The 18,340-nt window shown below is 54.1% G+C and overlaps 5 protein-coding genes across 5 annotated transcripts; 2 read left to right on the top strand and 3 right to left on the bottom strand.

Moving 5' to 3' along the window:
* Positions 1 to 128: 128 nt before the first annotated feature.
* LOC6525159 (pyridoxal phosphate phosphatase PHOSPHO2) lies at positions 129 to 1,734 on the bottom strand. The gene has a single exon (XM_039371807.2). It carries the CDS (start codon positions 1,614 to 1,616, stop codon positions 690 to 692), a length of 927 nt encoding a protein of 308 aa, XP_039227741.1. The 5' UTR covers positions 1,617 to 1,734; the 3' UTR covers positions 129 to 689.
* Positions 1,735 to 2,315: 581 nt separating this feature from the next.
* LOC6525158 (protein transport protein Sec61 gamma-2 subunit) lies at positions 2,316 to 3,422 on the top strand. Its single transcript, XM_002100960.3, has 2 exons — positions 2,316 to 2,469; positions 2,871 to 3,422. Exon 2 carries the CDS (start codon positions 2,893 to 2,895, stop codon positions 3,097 to 3,099), a length of 207 nt encoding a protein of 68 aa, XP_002100996.1. The 5' UTR covers positions 2,316 to 2,469; positions 2,871 to 2,892; the 3' UTR covers positions 3,100 to 3,422.
* A 119-nt stretch (positions 3,423 to 3,541) lies between these two features.
* LOC6525157 (actin-related protein 10) lies at positions 3,542 to 5,067 on the bottom strand. The gene is made up of 3 exons (XM_002100959.4): positions 4,882 to 5,067; positions 4,669 to 4,821; positions 3,542 to 4,618 (listed from the first exon to the last, which is right to left on the bottom strand). The coding sequence occupies exons 1-3, from the start codon at positions 4,950 to 4,952 to the stop codon at positions 3,706 to 3,708; spliced, it is 1,137 nt and encodes a 378-aa protein (XP_002100995.1). The 5' UTR covers positions 4,953 to 5,067; the 3' UTR covers positions 3,542 to 3,705.
* A 413-nt stretch (positions 5,068 to 5,480) lies between these two features.
* Positions 5,481 to 10,898, bottom strand: LOC6525156 (exportin-5). Its single transcript, XM_002100958.4, has 2 exons — positions 10,283 to 10,898; positions 5,481 to 10,189 (listed from the first exon to the last, which is right to left on the bottom strand). The coding sequence occupies exon 2, from the start codon at positions 10,166 to 10,168 to the stop codon at positions 6,437 to 6,439; it is 3,732 nt and encodes a 1,243-aa protein (XP_002100994.1). The 5' UTR covers positions 10,169 to 10,189; positions 10,283 to 10,898; the 3' UTR covers positions 5,481 to 6,436.
* Positions 10,899 to 11,162: 264 nt separating this feature from the next.
* On the top strand, positions 11,163 to 18,276 carry LOC6525155 (protein ELYS homolog). Its single transcript, XM_002100957.4, has 7 exons — positions 11,163 to 11,397; positions 11,485 to 12,138; positions 12,197 to 12,513; positions 12,568 to 12,931; positions 13,005 to 13,195; positions 13,295 to 14,071; positions 14,138 to 18,276. The coding sequence occupies exons 1-7, from the start codon at positions 11,298 to 11,300 to the stop codon at positions 18,035 to 18,037; spliced, it is 6,303 nt and encodes a 2,100-aa protein (XP_002100993.2). The 5' UTR covers positions 11,163 to 11,297; the 3' UTR covers positions 18,038 to 18,276.
* Positions 18,277 to 18,340: the final 64 nt, after the last annotated feature.

Genomic DNA, 18,340 nt, shown 5'->3' with positions numbered 1-18,340 from the left:
TGCTATCCCCGTCCCGCTCCTTGCCATGCAGCTGGCATGCTGCTGTCCCGCTCTAGGTCGCGTGCACCAGAACACCCAGATCATCCAGGCCACCCAGTTTACCACCCAGGAAAAGGTAATGCAGCGGGTGCAGTAACGGCAAAACACACATTCAAATGCATATAATATGGACACTCATATACAGCTGGCAATATTTTCAATTACAACAAGTTACAATATACACTCATGGAATAAACACTAACAGCCGCAGCCCAAATTGACGCCTCCTCCTGGCTCCTGGCTCCTGGCACGCTTCCGAAGTTGTACTGTTTGGATTTCGACAAATTGTTTCGCAGGTAAAGTCCCGGCACACAGATACAGATCCACCCAGCCCCCTTGGCGAGCGGATCAAATAAAGAACAGACCAGACCACATGATGCTACAAATGGATGGGGATGATGGGATCGGGATAGATGCGGACATGGCTATGCGCATTTGGGACCCTCACGAGCACTCCTGGCATCGTAGCACCGCATCATTGCCATCGCAGCACAGTCCAAAACCAGAAACACACGGGTCTTTCAATTCAAATAAACAGTTTCAGAATCAGTGTCCTTTGCGATGGCAATCCTGCAGTTGGATAATCTTCGCTCTCTAGGATTACCGTTTCTACTTACTCGTGCCGGTGCCAAATGCGAGCACATGCCTCCTTAATTGGGCGACTTGGTCGGCCCGGCAACTGCCGATGCCCGTCGTGCCACCTCTGGTACTACGGCATCCGAATCCGCACCCTGATTCTGATCCGACTGATTGCCATCGCCCTGCAGCTGAGGGGTCTGCAGCTGCGGCAGGGCCAGCATCTGGTCCATCAGATCGAAGCCGCTCTTCCAGATCAGAAGCTGGGCACGCAGCTTCAACTTGCTGCGGTTGCGGAGCAGGTGCTTCTCCATGGCGAATCCCTTGCGGGCGCAGGCAAAGTCGCACGCCCGCTGCCGCAGCACGGGGCAGATGTCGTTGTTGCCGTCGCCCACGTAGAAGACGTGGTCGTAGCGTATGCTGCGCCGCAGGTCCTGCTCGATGACAAAGTGCTCCAGCACGCGGCCCTTGCACAGATTACTGGCGCTCAGCTTGCAGTCCGATTGCTGGTGGTGGGCGCGGACCATCAGCCGTCCGGTGGCATCGAATTCCGCCGGATTGGTGAAGACGGCCACAAAGCAATCGGCCAGGTTGTGTGCCCGCAGCCACTCGTCGATGAAGACGCTGTTCGAGTCGCTGATAATGATCAGGTCGTAGTGCAGCCGCTTGGCCAGGTGCTTGATTAGGCGCACGAATCCGGGCACCTCGGGAATGCCACGAATGGTATCCCTAATGCGCGCCTCCGACACCTGTTGCTCGTGCAGCAGGCGGAACACCTCGGCCATGTACTCCGTCCAGCAGTCGTTCTCCACAAGCTCGTTGGCCCGGGCGCTGGTCACCTCCGTGGGCAGCAGGTCGCGCACCACGGTGTCCGTGTTCTGCGACACGATCGTGTGGTCGAAGTCGAAGGCCGCCAGGCGACGGCGCTGCTGCTGCTTCAGCTTGCAGCTGGCCACGGCCGCGGCCACTGCGGCGGGGGACTGCTGGTGGTTCGAGGACATCGTCTGCTCCGCTGCCACTGCGCTCCGCTCCGCTCCTACTCCGGCTGTGGATGCTCAGATGCTCAGAGTTCGGGTTCGGTGCGAGGACCAGTGTGTCCGCGCCGCCAGCGATGCAAAATGCCAGTTCGCCTGGGCACAAATACCATTGAGCGTCCGTTTGCCTGTGCGAAATACCGACTATATACCACGCAATTCAAAAATGCAGGTCCTGTCTTGTTTTTCAAATCTGCGAATTCTAATTGGAATTAGTTTTTTCTTTTTACATGCACATACAATGTGCACAAGAAAGTTTACTATACCATTTTATCTTGGCCTTTTAAAAAACTGGTAATGGAGTTTCATATTATTTTTCTTTCAAGTATGGTATTTTAGACATATATTACAATTTACATAAATAGTTACTATTTTTTACTAACTTTCTTTACGATCTTTACATTTCTAACTACCGTAATTTAAATCTAACTGAATGCATGTAAAGATTGTTATATTAGGCATTGTGAACTCACATTTTATTAGCTATGAACGATATTAGATGGCGACTCCCGACGAGTTCATTTTTTGAGAGTTGGAGAACAAGTAAATAATACAATTTGGCTACACATAACGTAAATTACAATTTAGCTTCAAACGCCTTCAAAATAGTAGTAATGCTGGGAGCACTTCAAAGCTCCTTCCATCTAGCTGCAAAATAGCCAAATTGGCACCACTGCCACTGACAGCTCGGCCGCAGTGCAGCCCTGGCGTCTGACAGCCGACGTGGAGCTGTCATCGGCAATCGCACACGAATAACGGGGTCGACGCGGCACTAGACGATTGCAGCTCACTTGAGTAGAAATTTTGGACTAAAGCGGAGGTGTGTGTACTTGTTTTCAGATGCGCTCGCATAGTTTGTCAATTAAAATAGCCAGTGAATGGGCGGAGAGTCGCTTCCAACCATCCGCTGGCGATTATCTGCCCTTTTCACCGTTCCTTGCTTCCGGACCTAGCTCTTTTTCGGTTTCGCCATAAAATCCTGCTGATTTGGGAAATCGGAGCCATTAGTGGCATATATCAATGGTGATCTTCTGGCTTTGACCCCAGCTGGAACGCTGATAGCTGGATAACCAGTTGGGCGAGACCAGCAGTTCGGTGAAATGGGCCACCTGATTTCACCTGTGACGTCGCCCACCATTTGCCACGTCACAGCTGACGTTGCCGTGAAAGCGCTGGATTGATACCTTTTACTGATTAGCACTTTCCACGCTCTTCTTGCAGAATCTGAAACATCTGACACGACATGGACAAGGTTGTTAAGTTCGCCGAGCCTGGACGCGCCTTCGCCAAGGACTCAATCCGCCTGGTCAAGCGATGCACCAAGCCCGACCGCAAGGAGTTCCAGAAGATCGCCATCGCCACTGCCGTAGGCTTCTGCATCATGGGCTTTATCGGCTTCTTCGTCAAGCTGATACACATCCCCATCAACAACATCATCGTGGGCTCCTAAATGCGGCCAGTGGCAGAAAAATCAGCAATCATCCATTATAGCATATATCAGTTCAACTTTTTTTTCGTTTAGTTAACATGCATTATATGTATAGACTAGTGAAACTATGTGCATTCAGCGAATGTCTTTCTAACAAAATTTTCAATTGTACACATATGTGACAACGTAATGTAAACTTTCAAAATTCCATTCATAAATACATGACGTGCATGAACAAGTTAGTTAATAAGAATCAATTGTAAAAAGGTAATGACCCGTTTTCATAGCATTTATTTGGGGTGCGCCCCCGCTAATAAATGTTAACCTGATTTTCCGTGTACAAATGAAATTCTTGTAACTCTGGGAGAAGCGGTGAACGAAGCCGGCAAACTGTATTCAACACTAGGATCAATGATAGTTTGCTAAACCTCTGAAAAACCTATAATAGAACACATGACAATAATTTCGCACAAAGCTTGTTTGCCTATATTTTGTAAATATTTTATAGTTGCAGTTAACTTTAAGTTTAAACCTATATATTACAGAATAATCAAGAGTAAGTTAGTACACGTAACTAGTGAAGCGCCGAAGCAGGCATCTTTCGATCTTCAGGAAGTTCCCTCGAGACTACGAGCCAGTCGGCCGATTATCGCACAGGTTGCTCCAGTCGGGGACGTGCTCGCTCTTCAGGTACGTCTCCTTAACCAGCGATCGTGTCTGGATGAGATCCGTAGCGCCGCACAAGGCGCCGCCCAGCCAGGCGGTGAAGTTTTGCTTGCCAATGGCATTGAAAAACTTGAACTGCAGCTGGCCATGGAAGCGTTCGGCGTAGAACGGATCCTCGGCGAGCAGATGCTGCAGCTCCTGGCGGAGGCGGGCCAGCAGACCCTGGACCATAGAGCCGCCGCCCACGAGGAACACACTCTCAACCAGGGCGCGTCGCACGTCCAGTGTGCAGTCGAGAATGGAGCGCAGGATGAGGTGCGGCAGGCTGTCCCGCTCGTTGCTGGCCTCGAACATAATCTCGTAGACGGTCTCGCGCAGCAGGCCGGGCACCTGGATAACCGCATCGTTGTCGCTGACAATGTAGTCCACGTCTGGCGCGGGAGTCGGTTGATCCTCGCCACCGTTGACGCGGGCCTGTGCCCTTTCCATTGTGGTCACAAAGCAGGTTCGCACCTTGATGTCCTCCAGCACGCTCTCCGTTAGCAGGCTCTCCTTAACGCCCTGCTCTACCAGCTGTCGCTTGATCTCTGCGTGGATGGCGCTGCCTCCGTAGCTCTGATCCTTGAAGGCGGCCATGATTTGCACACCGCTGAAGACGGGCATAACGCTGGTCTCGCTGTAGCCGACGTCCACCACCAGGGCAGTGGGCACTGCCAGCGTAGACAGCGCGATGAGATGCACAGGAACGAACAGCACGGAGGAGACGTCGAAGTGGACAAAGAGCACGCGGGCCAAGGTCTCGCGTAGCACAGTGGGCCCGAACACGTTCTCCACCAGCACGAACTTGCGCTCCTTGGGGCTGACCAGCAGATGCCTAAAAGCAAAGTATATTGCAATAGAAACTAAAGCCACCGAGCCACTTACTTGAAGAAGATCGTCTGCAGGAAGTCCACTAGCTGGTCGTACAGCTCCTCTGGAGTGTCGTAGTCGAACAGACGCTTTCGGATCCCCGTCGTGGTCATGACAACCTCCGTGGGCATGATCTTGCGCGGATACGCCTCCGCCGCGAATCCCAGCCTGAAAAGGGTGCAGTGATGACTTCATCCCACTTTCGCCGGATCATATGTGCTTGCTTACTTGGTGTAGGCTGTGCCAATGTCCAGGACAATGGGCGGCTTCTCCTGCATCACGCTCTCGTAAATGGGCATCTTGGCTACTTGGTCCTCTGCTGCCCAAACCGTTTAGACCACGGATTATTGTTCAGCTCGGCTAATTTTGGCCAACCCAAAAACCAACCATCGGCAAGAAACTATCGCTGAGCGCAACCATCGATAAACGGGTAGTGAGCAAATCGCCCTGTTTCCACTGAGTATGCATCAAATTTTACTGGCGCGCTTTCACACTTCTGAGAAGCTATTCAAACTTTATTTATTGCTTTCAAATAAATTTAACATATTCGGCTTTCAACACCCAACAAAGTAGTTGAAAGTTATTAGAAAGAAACTTTGTTTTGAAAATGATATAAATTAATGATCGCACACTCTCCTTGCGCGCTTCGTCACCATGTTGACTGCCGTCGACAATGATTTTTCCTTGAGGGTGTATTACATTTGGAGTTGCTAAGTATTAGTAGTATTTTCGTTGAAATTATATTATTTTGTTATTAATAAAACAAGTCGATTTCACTTTGAATTTGTAAATTTATTTCAAATTTATCAGCTTATTTCGATTTTGTGTTTTTGCGCGGTCTGCCGCTTCGATTTCATGTTATTCTTAGTATCCCGGTGTGTTTTTGGGTTATAATTATTATAATGCCAAATGCATAATGCATTCGCGGTGCGGGATGTGTGTTCATATACAGATTGATGTATTATATAATAATAACTTTTTGCCTATCAACTAAGCCTAAGCGTAATTTCAGAAATGTTCCTTCAAATGATAGATGTATACAAATATATAAATTACAGTATGCCTGCGCATAGGTAACTATACAAAACGGGGAAAGCACAATTCATTCGTTAATTAATTAACTATGTATAAAAAGGGCTTCTGGCGTCTCTGCGAAGGACCTGGGTCGAGGACCAAAGGACAAGGGCTAAGGAGCTTGGGTCACCGAGGATTCAGGGAATTGGGAATTGAGAGCTGTGGGCCGGAGTATTGGCAACTATCGATTCTAGTTTCTTTGTGCAAACAAGTTTAACAAATTCCGAATAATAAATAACAAAGCAGTAACAAGTCACGAGTCACCATTTTCCTCCTGCTGGAGGAAAAGGTTCGGATCGAAACGGTGGCGTTAACATTGGCGATGGCCGCTGGAGACTAACTCAAGAAAAGTGTTATATGCGGTTGCGCGTTAAATTTAGTTTTTAAAATAAATAAATTAATAAGTTTAAGATCTGCTTGGGACTGGGACAAGGACTGGGTCATGGGCTTGGACACGGGCGAGGACGTGCGATGCGGATTCTGCTATGGTGCGAACTCATCATCTAAGCTAGTTTACAATTACTTTCAGTTCAGTCGTCGCTAGTTTGGCAGCTGAGGTGGCCGTGGTCTCGACGTGCTCCTGATCCTGGTCCTCGACCAGGAACGAGGTGTGGTCGCTGGTGGCGCCGCCTCCGCTGCGACGCCTCCTCCTGCTTCTCGGTTCCTGTTTGTTTGTGTTTCTCGTTTTCTGCTTCCGCTGCGGTCCCTGTCACTTCTCCGGTCCAAAGAGCCTGGCCAGACTGGCGTTCTGATTGCTATCCATGATGTCCGCTGTGGTGCCCATGGCTCCCTTGGCCTTGTGCGACTGCATGGGCGGGAGGTTGGCGATCTGCACCTCGTGCCGGAACAACTGGTTCACGCTACGCCCGACCAGCTGGACGGTGAGCTTCTTGAATATGTCCTTCTTGGCGCGATCCACTTTGTTGCCCTTGACGGGCGCCACGGCGATCTTTTCGTCGAACTTTTGAATGTCGGCCGCATTCACGCTGGGGATATGCTGCAGCACTTCGCTGAGAATGGGGAACTGCGGACGCAGCAGCTCGTAGAACTGCACGCCCAGCGTCACAAGACCCGATTGGTTGGCCTCGTGCTGCCCGTGCACTTGCATGCCCTGCAGGACGGCGGTGAAGGCAGTGACGGCCTTGTTCTCGTCCATCAGTTTCTCGGCGGCCAGGAATCGCATCACAGGCGCCGCAATGTTGACAGCCTTCATGCTGCACATGCCGTCGTTCCAGGCGATGGCCTTCAGCAAGGTCATTAGCACGTAATTGCCAATGAGTCCATTGCGCAGCAGCTTGCCGCCCAAGTCGCTGATGATGTCCGAGAGCAGTGCCGACTGGCTTGCCCGCGATTGTGGTGCGCTGTCCATCGAGTGCTCCTCGTTCTCCATGGCCACAGAGTTGCTGTTGGCATTGGCGCCAGCTGCCACATGATCGGCTCCAATCTGGCCGCCCACTAGCGCGATCTTCAGCACGTCCAGGTACTCGCGCGTCAGCGTGCGGTTGAGCTGATCCTCCAGAACCTCCTGCGTGTCGTTTACCTCGCCGTTCAGCTGTCCGCTCTCGTAGAGCGAGGCGATGTAGATCCAGCGGCGCGTTAGGCGTTCGCACATCAATGGCGCCAAGTGGGCAAACAGCGGCACCAGAACGCTGTCGTAGAAGCTGGGCGGGCACGAGTAGACGAAGGGCTTGAAGAAGACCCTTATGATTGGGCGCAGGCGGTAATCGGGCACCAAGTCCATGCGGCTGAACACATTCGTCACGATGGCGTCAGACAGCCCCATAAGCTGGTACAGATCGCGTCCCAGCGAAGGTCCTGCTGAGCCCATCAGATGATAGCAACCCTCGGTGACCATCATCATGAATGTCTGCATCTTTTCAAAGGCTGTCGGCTCGCTGCGGATGGTGGTGTCCAAGGGGTCGGTGGGCAGTGCGCAAATGCCCATTAGAAGCTTCTTCTCGTGCTCCATCATCCCATGGATTCCGCGATATCCCTCGGAGAGTGCTTGCAAAGCCTCCGGAGCAAACAGCTCATTGAGCACACGCATCAAGCTCAGCACGTGCGACAGCAGCGGTACAACGTGCTTGGTGGCTGGGTTTCGGCAGATCGGGTTGCCCAGCTCCGTGCAGCCAATGACAAATCCTCCGCGCTGGGCGCGTTCCGGGTCGTCTGGCCAGGTGCAGCGCTTGACCACGCCGAGCACCACATGCAGAGCGTCCAAAAGGCGTGAGCGGTTTTGGAGCGTGGGAGCTCCTTCCACGGCGAAAATGGGCGGCTTGTCCAGACCCACGAAGCTCATGAAGTCCAGTGGTGATTTGAGGGCTTCGCCAAAGGCCAGCCACTCGGTCCGTTTGTCCTGAACGATGTGCTCGATGAACAGAGTTTGCCGCTCGAAGTCGCAGAAATGGTTCGAGATTAGGATGAGCGCCTCCTGCAGAGTGGTGCGCATCAAACGGCACAGCTGATGCTGACCGGGCTCCTTGAGCAAGAGCTCCACGTGCCCGTTGATCTGCTCGAAAACGGGCAGCAGCAACAGCGGGTACTTGTGAGCCAACTTCACCAGCAGCGAGGCGGCGTGTCGTCGAAGATTCTTGGCAGACTTGGCCTGCACCTTCTCCAGCTCGTTGGGAGGCTTCATCACCAGAGCTCGGAAGATCTTGTCAAGCACTCGCGGCAACAGACTTACCCCGCTCATGGCCACGCAGTTGGTGGCCGTAATCTGGCAAGCGGACATGCTCAGAAAGACGAACAGGGCCGAGATGCAGGACAGCAGAATCGAGTAGGTCAGCGGGTTGATTGTCTCTAGTTTGAGGCATTCTTCCAGGAGTCGGAGTCCTGCCGGCACAGAGGGTCGTTCTGCCACGAGGAGAATGCGGCTCAGCACGCCGTCCAGCACACTCACCAGTGCATCCCATTCCAGGTATACCGGATCCAGCACGCTGCACGACACGTTGCCGCTCTTGACCTCCGCATCCGCTTCAGCCTGCGCGTTTCGCAGGCGTTGCTGCAGCCACTGTTCGCAGTAGCCATATGTGACCAACGGCTGCACCAGTGTGGCCAGGCGGAAAATCTCGAGGAAGTCGGTCCGGCAGCGGAAGAAGTAGAGTGCGAACTCCTCTTCGCTATCGTATTCTAGTCGGATATAGGCCTCCGTGGAGAGGCTGGCAGGCGAGCTAGTGGAGGCAGGATATGGCAGCTTCACGATCCTGGGCGCAATCGTGTGGATGAGCTTGGGAATGTAGTTGACCATGGCGAAGTCTTTGGAGCAGGGCTCATGCTTGAGCAGCAGCTGCCAGATGAGTGCCGACCCATGGGAAACGGCCAGCGATGGATGCTGGACAAGCAGCAGTAGGCATTCAAGAAGGACCTCTAGATGCACTGGTCGTTGCGTGGCGTCGTCTTTGCCCCAAAGCGCCACCAGTTGCTGGGCCATGCCGTTCAGCACCTGCAGCAGCTTCTTGAGGAAATTGTGGTGCTGCTCGACGGCCAGCGTGGAACTTGTGTCGGCCGGTATCTGACTGGCCTGGTAGATGTAGCGCAGCGGCTCCTCGTTGAACAGCTGGAGCAACGGCTTCCGCTCCTTGGTCTGGCCCTTGCGGTTCGTGATCTGCGCCAGGCACTCAGCCGCATTGCACTGGAATGCTTTGTCGTTGAGCAGGATGCAGAGGAAGTGCATCAGCTTGCCATTGCTGGACATGATGTGCTGGATGCTGACCCACTCGACGAAGCCGCTCAGCGTGAGCAGTACCATTTCGACGACCCGGCTGTGCGCGTTCGCCTTGGTAAAGTTGCACAGGCGCGTTGTCTCGCGGAACGCGTTCACATGCTGCTCCACCAGGCGTAGGAAGAACTCAAATATGTCGTTCATGTTGTTGTTTAGCGCCTGGTACATGTCCTTGCGCCGCTGATTCGACTCGATTGTCTGCAGCAGGGCCACATCCTCCACCAGTCGCAAGAAGACCAGGAGCACCAGCTCTGTTTGGGCCTCGCCCTTGGTGCACGCCTGGCTCAGCTCCGGCAGTAGATCGGACCACTGCTGCGGCCACTCGCGCTTAATCATCTCGACGATGATGCGCGACAGCGCGTCCTTTGTGGGCAGCAGCGTGCGGTCCTCCGCCGGGCCCACGCCCACGTTCAGCATCTTGATGGCATTGTCCTTGATGTACACCTTCTCCTCGTGCGTGATGCAGTTCCACCGGAACTTGATTGTGTACTCGATCAGCTGCAGGCCGAAGTGCCGCACCTGCTGGTTGGACTGCGGCGAGCTGGCCAGGAACAGGCCCACTTGGGCGCACATTGGCGACTCCTCCTTGAACCGCTCGCAGGCCATGTAGGCCTCCAGGCGCGCCTGCTGCTGGGTCATCGGGTGCATGATTAGGTCAACGGCCGAGGCCAGTTCGGCGGCCAGAGCCTCGGTGCCTCCGTGCTGGGCCATCGCCATTGCTAGCTAGCTAGTGTCTACCTGTGGGTATTGCATTAGATTGAAATAGAAACATAATCATGAATTGGCTGGGCGCGGCTCCTTCTTGCAACAGGCGCCATGTGCTCCACTCACCTCTGCTTGCCCCTGCCCGCCGCTCGAAACCCGAATCTTGCCTAGCCTCTCGATCTCCGCCGCGATCCCCTCGTGCCTCGTCTGTGACCAATGCTTTTGTGGAGCCAGCCAGCGAGCCAGACAACGTTTCAGAAGATTAGAATAGCTGCCGCTACCTGTGTGCGTGTGTGTTGTGTGGTGTGTTCCGTGTGCGAAATGCGGAATGCGTGAGCTTGGGGTTCTGGTGTGTTGGTGCTCTGGTTGGGATTGCCTGTGGGCTCCGATGATCGCCCTGAGTAGCGCCTATTGCCTGGAACACAGCCTCGGGTCAGGTCTCTCACATCTGAGTCGCATATAGACGTAGACCACTGCTGAAACGGCTTTTCCGGCTGGGTTGTTTTAGAACAATGTGCAGCAAATCGCACGGGACAGGGTTGACAGGCGGCGCACGGAAGTTGCCAGATCGTACTGGTGCTATTTCACTAGGACTTTGGTTAGCATGTGGTGTCCGAATTGTACAATATACAGCGTTTCACTCTAAGGTTGTTGACTTTGTATTGATTCTGAATGGATATGCAAGGCTAACCGGCGAAATTTCTTACGAAATTCGCGCAATATTTTCGCAATTGTGTAGCGTTGCCAGTCTGTAAGATTTTGGTTGCCAGACTGCGAGAGCCGGTTTTCTATTATCTTGTTCAAATGATTGGCTGGGTTCTCAGTTACAAACATGTTTAACGAATTCGTAGAAAATATTTGAAATTTACTGAAATATGATATAACTAAAGACTCGAGTCTTTGCCATCGCTAAATTTGCGAATCTAAGTCGGACGTTAGCCAGCACTGGGCCACTCAGCGTGCCCGCACGACAAACAAAACAACCGTTTTTTTTCTTTGCCAAATCGAAGCGGCAACGCCGGGTCACTCACGCACACAAATAAGCACACAGACGTACTGCCGATCAATCGGTGTGAGAGCGGTATTTATAATATTATTTTTATTCGTCGATTTGCAAGCGGCCGGCACTGATGAACTAGAAATGGAGTGGCACGAAGTGGAGTTGGACGGCAGCCGCACGATTGCGTTCCCGGAGCGCTCAATACCAGGCTATGGCCGGGAATCCGCGAATTCAGACACTGGTAAGTGTGGGCAAATCCGGCGTGCGATTTGCACCGGCATCGCCACCGGAAACCGATTTACCAAGAACCTTCGATATCCATTTTCAGCCGAATACCTGGGCGGCATCATACGCAACGGGCAATGGGGCTGGGTGACCTGGCGGTATGGAAGCGACGCCACTCTGCTGATCTGTAGCATGACCACCGGCGATTACCTCTCCTGGCACCGCTTCTGGAGCGAATCGGACGATCTGGGGCAGCGACACAAACAGGGGCAGCGCAGCAGCATTCGCTGCGTGGAGGAGCTTTTCCCCGGCGATCCCGAACGCACCGCTATGCTGGCCATCTGTCTGGAGACATGGGACAGCGGCGAGGAAAAACCCGTCAACTGCCTGATCTCTACGCAGGTGCTCATCTACTCGATTCCCGGCAGTCAGGTGCTGCGCCGCTTCGACCTTGATAGCTTGAACTGCAGCGCGCTGACTTTCCTCGATCAAAGAATCTGCGGAGGAACGCGACTGAGTCAATTCGACGGATGTCTGGCCGTGGCCACCGAGGAGGGCATGGTTCTGATGGTCGATCTGAACAGCGACGGGCTGCTGGAGAGAAACCATGGACGCAGCCTTTGCTCCCCCAGTTCCGAGGATGAGCCATCGTACGGGGAGCTCTACGTCTACTCTATCGAGGAGATCGGGAATAAAATGGACTCCTTGCTGGCCCATTGTCGCTCCAAAGGGGCTCATATGTCCGTGCGGGTGGATGGTGAGTCTGTCACTGCCAGTGTGCCTGATAGCTATGTTAACCTCGAATTTACCAACAGTGGCTTCCTGTGGAATCAGTTGCCTGATGGGCATTGGCTTGGCGCCCGGCTTTGCTGCTGGTCTAGAGGATGGACAAATCCTGATCTACGACTTAATCCATTTCCACGTGACCACAGCTCTGCGACTGGCTGGAGCAAAGGAAAGGGTTCACGGGGCCGTTAAACGAATGTGCCTCATTATGCCGCCGGATGATCCCAAACCCTGTTTCTACATTTGTGCATTGTACCAATACGGCGACGGTCTTCACATGCTGCTGCACTCGGTCAGCTATAGGCGCTCCTACGTGGAACAGGATGGCGACACTTTCCGTTTCGAGGTGAGAACTCTTGAGCCGTCAAACACAGACCTACATTGACATCTTGCTTCGCAGCACTTCCATTCTAGCGTTGTGCGCAACCACCAAATCTTGGACAGAGGCATCTGCCCCGTGATTGGCTGCACCACGGCGTCTACTTTTAGTTTTGCCGGCGACAGCGGAACGCTGCTGATTGTCATCTCGTGGCATTCAAACGCAGATCGCAAGAACAAGCTAGTCTTGTTCGACATTAACCAGTGGTACAAGGATGAGATGCCCCCATGCGTGCGCCAGTACGAAGTTCCTCATTACGTCGCCGGCTACATCCTCAGTGGTTTACAGACGGGACTGGCATTGCTGCTACGTTCCAACACCATTATGCACTTTGTTTCCCTGCAGCGCTACGATGAGCACTTTTATCCCAACTCGCTGACATTTGGTAAGTGGCAGCGGTGATTGCCAGTGAAATCGCCAGTAAGATTGATAGCCAAGTAACAATCCTCCTGCTCCAGATTGTTCACTGTTAACCCCAACTGGCAGCCGGTACTACGCCCAGGATGGAGTGCAACATCGTTTTCTAAACGCCCTACGTTGGGAACGCGCCACGATCTTCCTGAGTCCTCAAAGCTACCACGAGGATATCGTTCGCCTGCGTCTGCTGCCACAGTTCTGCGAGCTTAACCATAACGCCACATTCTCTAAGGTGAGTTACACTTGGTTTTTAGTTATCGGGAAATCTTCCGTAGAAAGTACCACTGTCTTTGGGAAATTAATCATGCTCATTCCATTGCTTGCTCTCTAGACTGCCATGTACGAGGTGATACTGTCGGTGGCCCTGGAGCACAAGTGCGGAGGCTTGCTGAACGACTGCGCCCGGAGTTGGCTGGACGGCAGCTTCTTGTGCAACATGCTTGATAACACGAAACTCTCCCTGTCCACGCTGACCAACTGGATCGTAAAGCGAGCTGGACAGATCAAGACGCGCTGCTCGGAACTTTGCCAGGGCATCTTTGACTACGGCGGCTACTCACTGGACGAGCGGGAACGCCGAGAGTTTCAGGTGCTCTCCGACCAGCTGCGTGAGTTGGTGCGCTTGCAGTCCTACATTGTCGAGCAGGGACGGCGCAGGCTATCCCCCTCAGTGTTGGACGATTGCCAGGCCAACGAGCGGGCGCTGCAGACGGTGCACGAGTATCAAAGGCTGCTCTACTGGTTTATAGACCATGGCCTCCTGCCGGAGGGTCAGCACGAGGATCATCGGGAGCACCGGGAGCAGCCACTCGTTCGCCTGCGACATGAGTACTCGGAAAAACGGGCGCAACGAAAGAGTCTATACATCGATGCGCTGGGAAAGCTCGCCTCCCTGCCGGAACCCTATCCGCCGGACTCGCTGCATGCTCTTATGCACGTGATGCTCAGTCCCGACACAGAACTCTGCCACAAGCATGCTCTCGTCCTCTACTTACTGATGGACCTGAACCAACAGCTGGCCGGGCGCTTCCAAATCGCGTTCCAGCTGAAAAGAGATCTGGCCAACTTGTTGCGCTCCTTCTGGTTCTTGGACCACGGCGACTACGAGGTGAGTCCGGATTGGCCAATTGACCAAAAACGGTTATTTGTATTCGTTTTATGTATTTGATTACAGAAATGCGTGAAGGAGCTATACAAGGATGCCACCCCCGCCAGTAACTTCGAAGCGTGGCAGGTGCGGCTGTTAATAGAGAAGCTGCTAGCTGATGGCGCCGTCAAGGCGGCCATGCAAGTGGTCAGCCTGCCTCCCGGTCCATTGTCCTCGGCGCTGCACATGGACGTGCTTCTAGCTAACAAAAACCTGCCGGAGGCATTCCAAATCGCCCGCTTCAACGACGACGAGAATGGTAAGCCGCTCCTAGAGCGCTTCTTCCGGCACTGCATAGAAATCGGACGCTTCAAAGTCCTGGCCGAGCTGTACCTGCGAGAGCCGGAGGAAAGGCTTTTGTACAGTCTGCTGCGCCAAAGCCGATCGCGTCAGACGGACTGCGTCCAATTGATTCTGCTGCTGCAAAAGAGCAAGTTCATTGAGGCCGTGTCCTTTATGGATGAGGTGGCCGCCGAGCGGGAGCGAGATGACTCCTCCAGCACTATAATCTCAGCCTACCGCTCTACAATGGCACCAGTTGCACAGAACATCGCCGGCACCTATCTCCGCATCAGAGACACCTTGGACGGCTTGGAGGATGGCCAAAAGGGCGGTCTTTTGGAGCCATTCAGCTGCCAGCTGGTCAAACAGAACGCCAGCGGTCAGCTGGGCGGCATCTTTCAGAGTTCCGCCGTCAGTGCCCACTGGGCAACACACTGCCAGTCGCCGCCAAAGTTGCCCCCTGTTTCGATCCAATCAAAAATAGGCTATACAAATGTTCCGTTTCTGCGGCACGCGCAGTACGGACTTTCGGAGCTTCCTTACCGGCGTCGCATAGTAAAGCCAGTCCCACACCAGGTGGTGGAGAAACGACAGCGGGAGCAAGAGGAGCAGCAAGAACAGGGTCAGCAAGGCACGAAGCAGCTGTATAAGCGTCGTTGTCTTAAGGTTGAAAGACTGGTGGAGGATGTAACAGATTACGTGAGATCCATTCGAGAACAGAATTCGAACAAATCGGAGACGGAAGGGGCGAAACAAAACGAGGCCACCAATCTATTACAGGCGCCAACTTTCCTTCAGACGCGCCAGCCGACGACACGCCAGAGCAGCAGTTCGCCACAAGCAATTCCCACGATCCTCAAGCGAAACGCGGCTGCGGAGGCCGTGGAAGGCGCTCCGCCGGTAGCCACGTCTACAGCGCTAGCGGGAGCGAAGCGATTTCGCTTCATGCCGCCCATTCCTCTGCGAGCGGATAGATCGATGGATGCGGACAGCGAGGATGGGGTTGAGGAGGAGGAAGGGGAAGAGGAGGAGGGAACTGACGAGATCATTGTGGAGATCGAGTCGAGAAGCGAGCCAAGAAGCGCCTGCAGCATCGAGTCCGACGAGGAGGATGAATTCCTCTCGCCGTTAGCATCGGCCAATGTGTCTTTAGTGGACCAGGTTCCATCGCGGGATTCTTCTCGTTCTTTCGCGCCACCAGCAGGCCCACAGCCCCGGAACTCATTGCTTCGTGGGAGGAACGATGTCGGAAGCAAGATTGCTACTGGGGCAGGGAGCGAGAGTAGTAGTGGATTCGGCAGCTTTGCCACCGTCCAACCGGCTCAGACGGCATCACATTCCCAGTTCGTGCCCACCATCTGCTCCTCCAAGATGTGCGAGACGCAGTCGCAGGTCTTCTCCAGCGGCAGCTATGTGGTAAAGATCTCCGAGCGGACTACCATATGTGGGGAAATGGAATCAACTGATCTTGGTGCGGAGTTGACGGCCGCACCCAGCGCACAATGGTCTCTGCCTTTGGCAAGACCTGCCATCCAGGGACACCACCGGATGATGGACACCACGCTGGGAATGTCCACCTATGATGTGGCGTCACTTGAGCAGCAAGACACTGAGGTTCAGGAGCAAGAACAGGAACTGAAGCTGGGTGACACACAATCGCTTGAGGAGCAACAGAGTCCACAGGACGAGCTGATGCAGGAGCAGGAGCAGGAGCAGGAACAGGAGCAACGTGAAGATCAAGCACAGACACAAGAGCCTTCGGAGACCGGCGGTCAGCTTGCGTTCCTGGGCAGCGCAGAAGCAACGGCACAGGAGCCCCTCTCCTCGCCCACCTACAGCCTGAGTAGCGAAGACTCGGTCTTGTCCTCGGCCGGCATTAGGAATCCCCTGCTGCCAACCCTGCAGACCGATGACCCCATGTACTCCATCGTTGTTGAGTCGACGGGCTCCATAACCACATCCCGATCGGTAACGCACACGCCCACCTCCTTCCTGCCCAGCGACACGAACGTCTCCCAGACCTCTAGTCCGCGGGCACCTCATGGCGGGGATGGAGATGCCTCGCCGATCTCCCTGTATCGTGCCAATAGTCTGGAAACGGTTGATGACCTGGACACCACCAAGGGCTCGCTGGAGGAAGAGGAGGAATACGACGAGGATGACTGCGTCATAGCGCTTGACGGAACAGAAGTGCGCGGCTATGTTGCCCGACCCCAGCAATCGGCGGCCTCCAGCAGTGCGGAGCTGTTCGCCTTTAAGGACGAATGCCAGGAGGAGGCGGCTAAGGGCCCCAGTCCCTTCCTTTCGCTGGGCGCCACGGTCAACAGCGACTCGGAGGTGGCCGACACCATTGTCCTAGACAGCGATGACGAGTCGCCAAAGGAGAAGGATACTCTGCCGGAGCAGCAAAAAGAGTGGCCTATGGAAGAGGAGGCCCCGAGCAATGAGTCGGTGGCCACAGTGGCCTTTAGCGAACATAAGCAGCCACTTGCCGATAACGATATCGAGATGAAGGTGGTGGAGGCGGTGCCGGAAGTGGAACCCTTGCCAACAGACCAAGAAACGCAGCCTGGTGGTCTGGAAGAAATTCCGGAAGAGGAGGTTGACGTGGAAGCCGAAGAGGAACTCGTTGTGGTGGTCGAAGAGGAGGCGAATGAGCAGTCCAAAGAGGGCGACACAACGGAGACCAAAGAACCTTCCCAAGCGAAAGCCCTAGCCAATTCAGAACCACTATTGACCGAAGAGGAGGATTCCAGGCAAAGCCTCAAGCTGATATTCTCCGGTGACGAGGATGAGGAGCCTGCTATGCCGGCGGTGACGACTCGTTCCCTGCGACCGCGTCGCAGCTCCATGGAACAGCTGGACAGTCCACGAACTCTGCGACCTCGTCGCAGCTCCATGGAACAGCTGGACAGTCCACGAACTCTGCGACCGCGGCGCGTTTCCCAGGAGCACCGCGATAGCCCAACTCCGGTGGCTGGTCGCAGGATGCGTTTGCGCAGTAGCGACGGTCCAACCACATCGCCCACATCCACTCCTCCAGTCTCGACGACCAAGCGTCGTGGGTTGCAGCACAAGCACCTGTTGGAGGTGATCGTCGAGCAGAGTCCCATGGACACTGCGCTACCACGCACCCGCTCGCGCACGCTGCTCAACGTGGACTCGGAGGCCGCAAGCTCCAGACCAGCCACGCCCACACAAGCCAAGGGCCGCGGCAAGAGGGCCACCTCGCAGGCACCGACGACGGAGAGTCCCCGTGTCCGTCGCTCATTGCGTGGCAACAGCGAGCCGCCCGTTGCGGTGAGTGTGCAGCCCGTCCGCAAACCGAGGGCGGGAGGCGTCCGGACGCGCAAAACGAGCGGAGGCGACCAGTCTCCCGTGTCTTCTGCTCAGACAGATGTTCCCCCAGTTGTACCCGATTCAACTGCACCGGAGGAGCGGCCGCGTCTCCGTCGCACCGCTAGACGACGCATCTCGGAACTGAGCGATCAGTCTGGGAATGCCACGACCACAGATGCTCCTGTCTCGGAAGCCACCAGTTCCAGGACCAGCTCGAGGGCCAACTCCGCCACCAGCAGCACCACCAGCATCCAGAATCGCGAGCTGCGTCCACGCCAGCGTCGCACCTCCAAGACGGAACATTAGTTTAATGCATCCGGATCACCAGAGTTGAAAAGTGCATCGAGATGGGGGGGAGTGAGGTTGCCACGAAGTAGAATCGGCATGGAAAGCACTGAATTCTTAACTTTTACTTTTACTTTGTTCACGTTTAATACCAATTTTAATTGGCATCAGTTTGAAATTTTAAATAAATTGAAGTTAAATAGAAATGGATTTTTAACTTTAAAATGTATTTACTAATTATAATGTTGAGCTCCGATCAATCCCTTCGGATCTGCGAATCTTTAGATCTTTACGAGAAGCGGGAGGAGCACCAAACTGGTCACT

The sequence above is a fragment of the Drosophila yakuba genome, chromosome X (genome assembly GCF_016746365.2).
Source record: "Drosophila yakuba strain Tai18E2 chromosome X, Prin_Dyak_Tai18E2_2.1, whole genome shotgun sequence".
NCBI lineage: Eukaryota > Metazoa > Arthropoda > Insecta > Diptera > Drosophilidae > Drosophila > Drosophila yakuba.
This window is presented reverse-complemented; position numbering and strand designations above follow the sequence as displayed.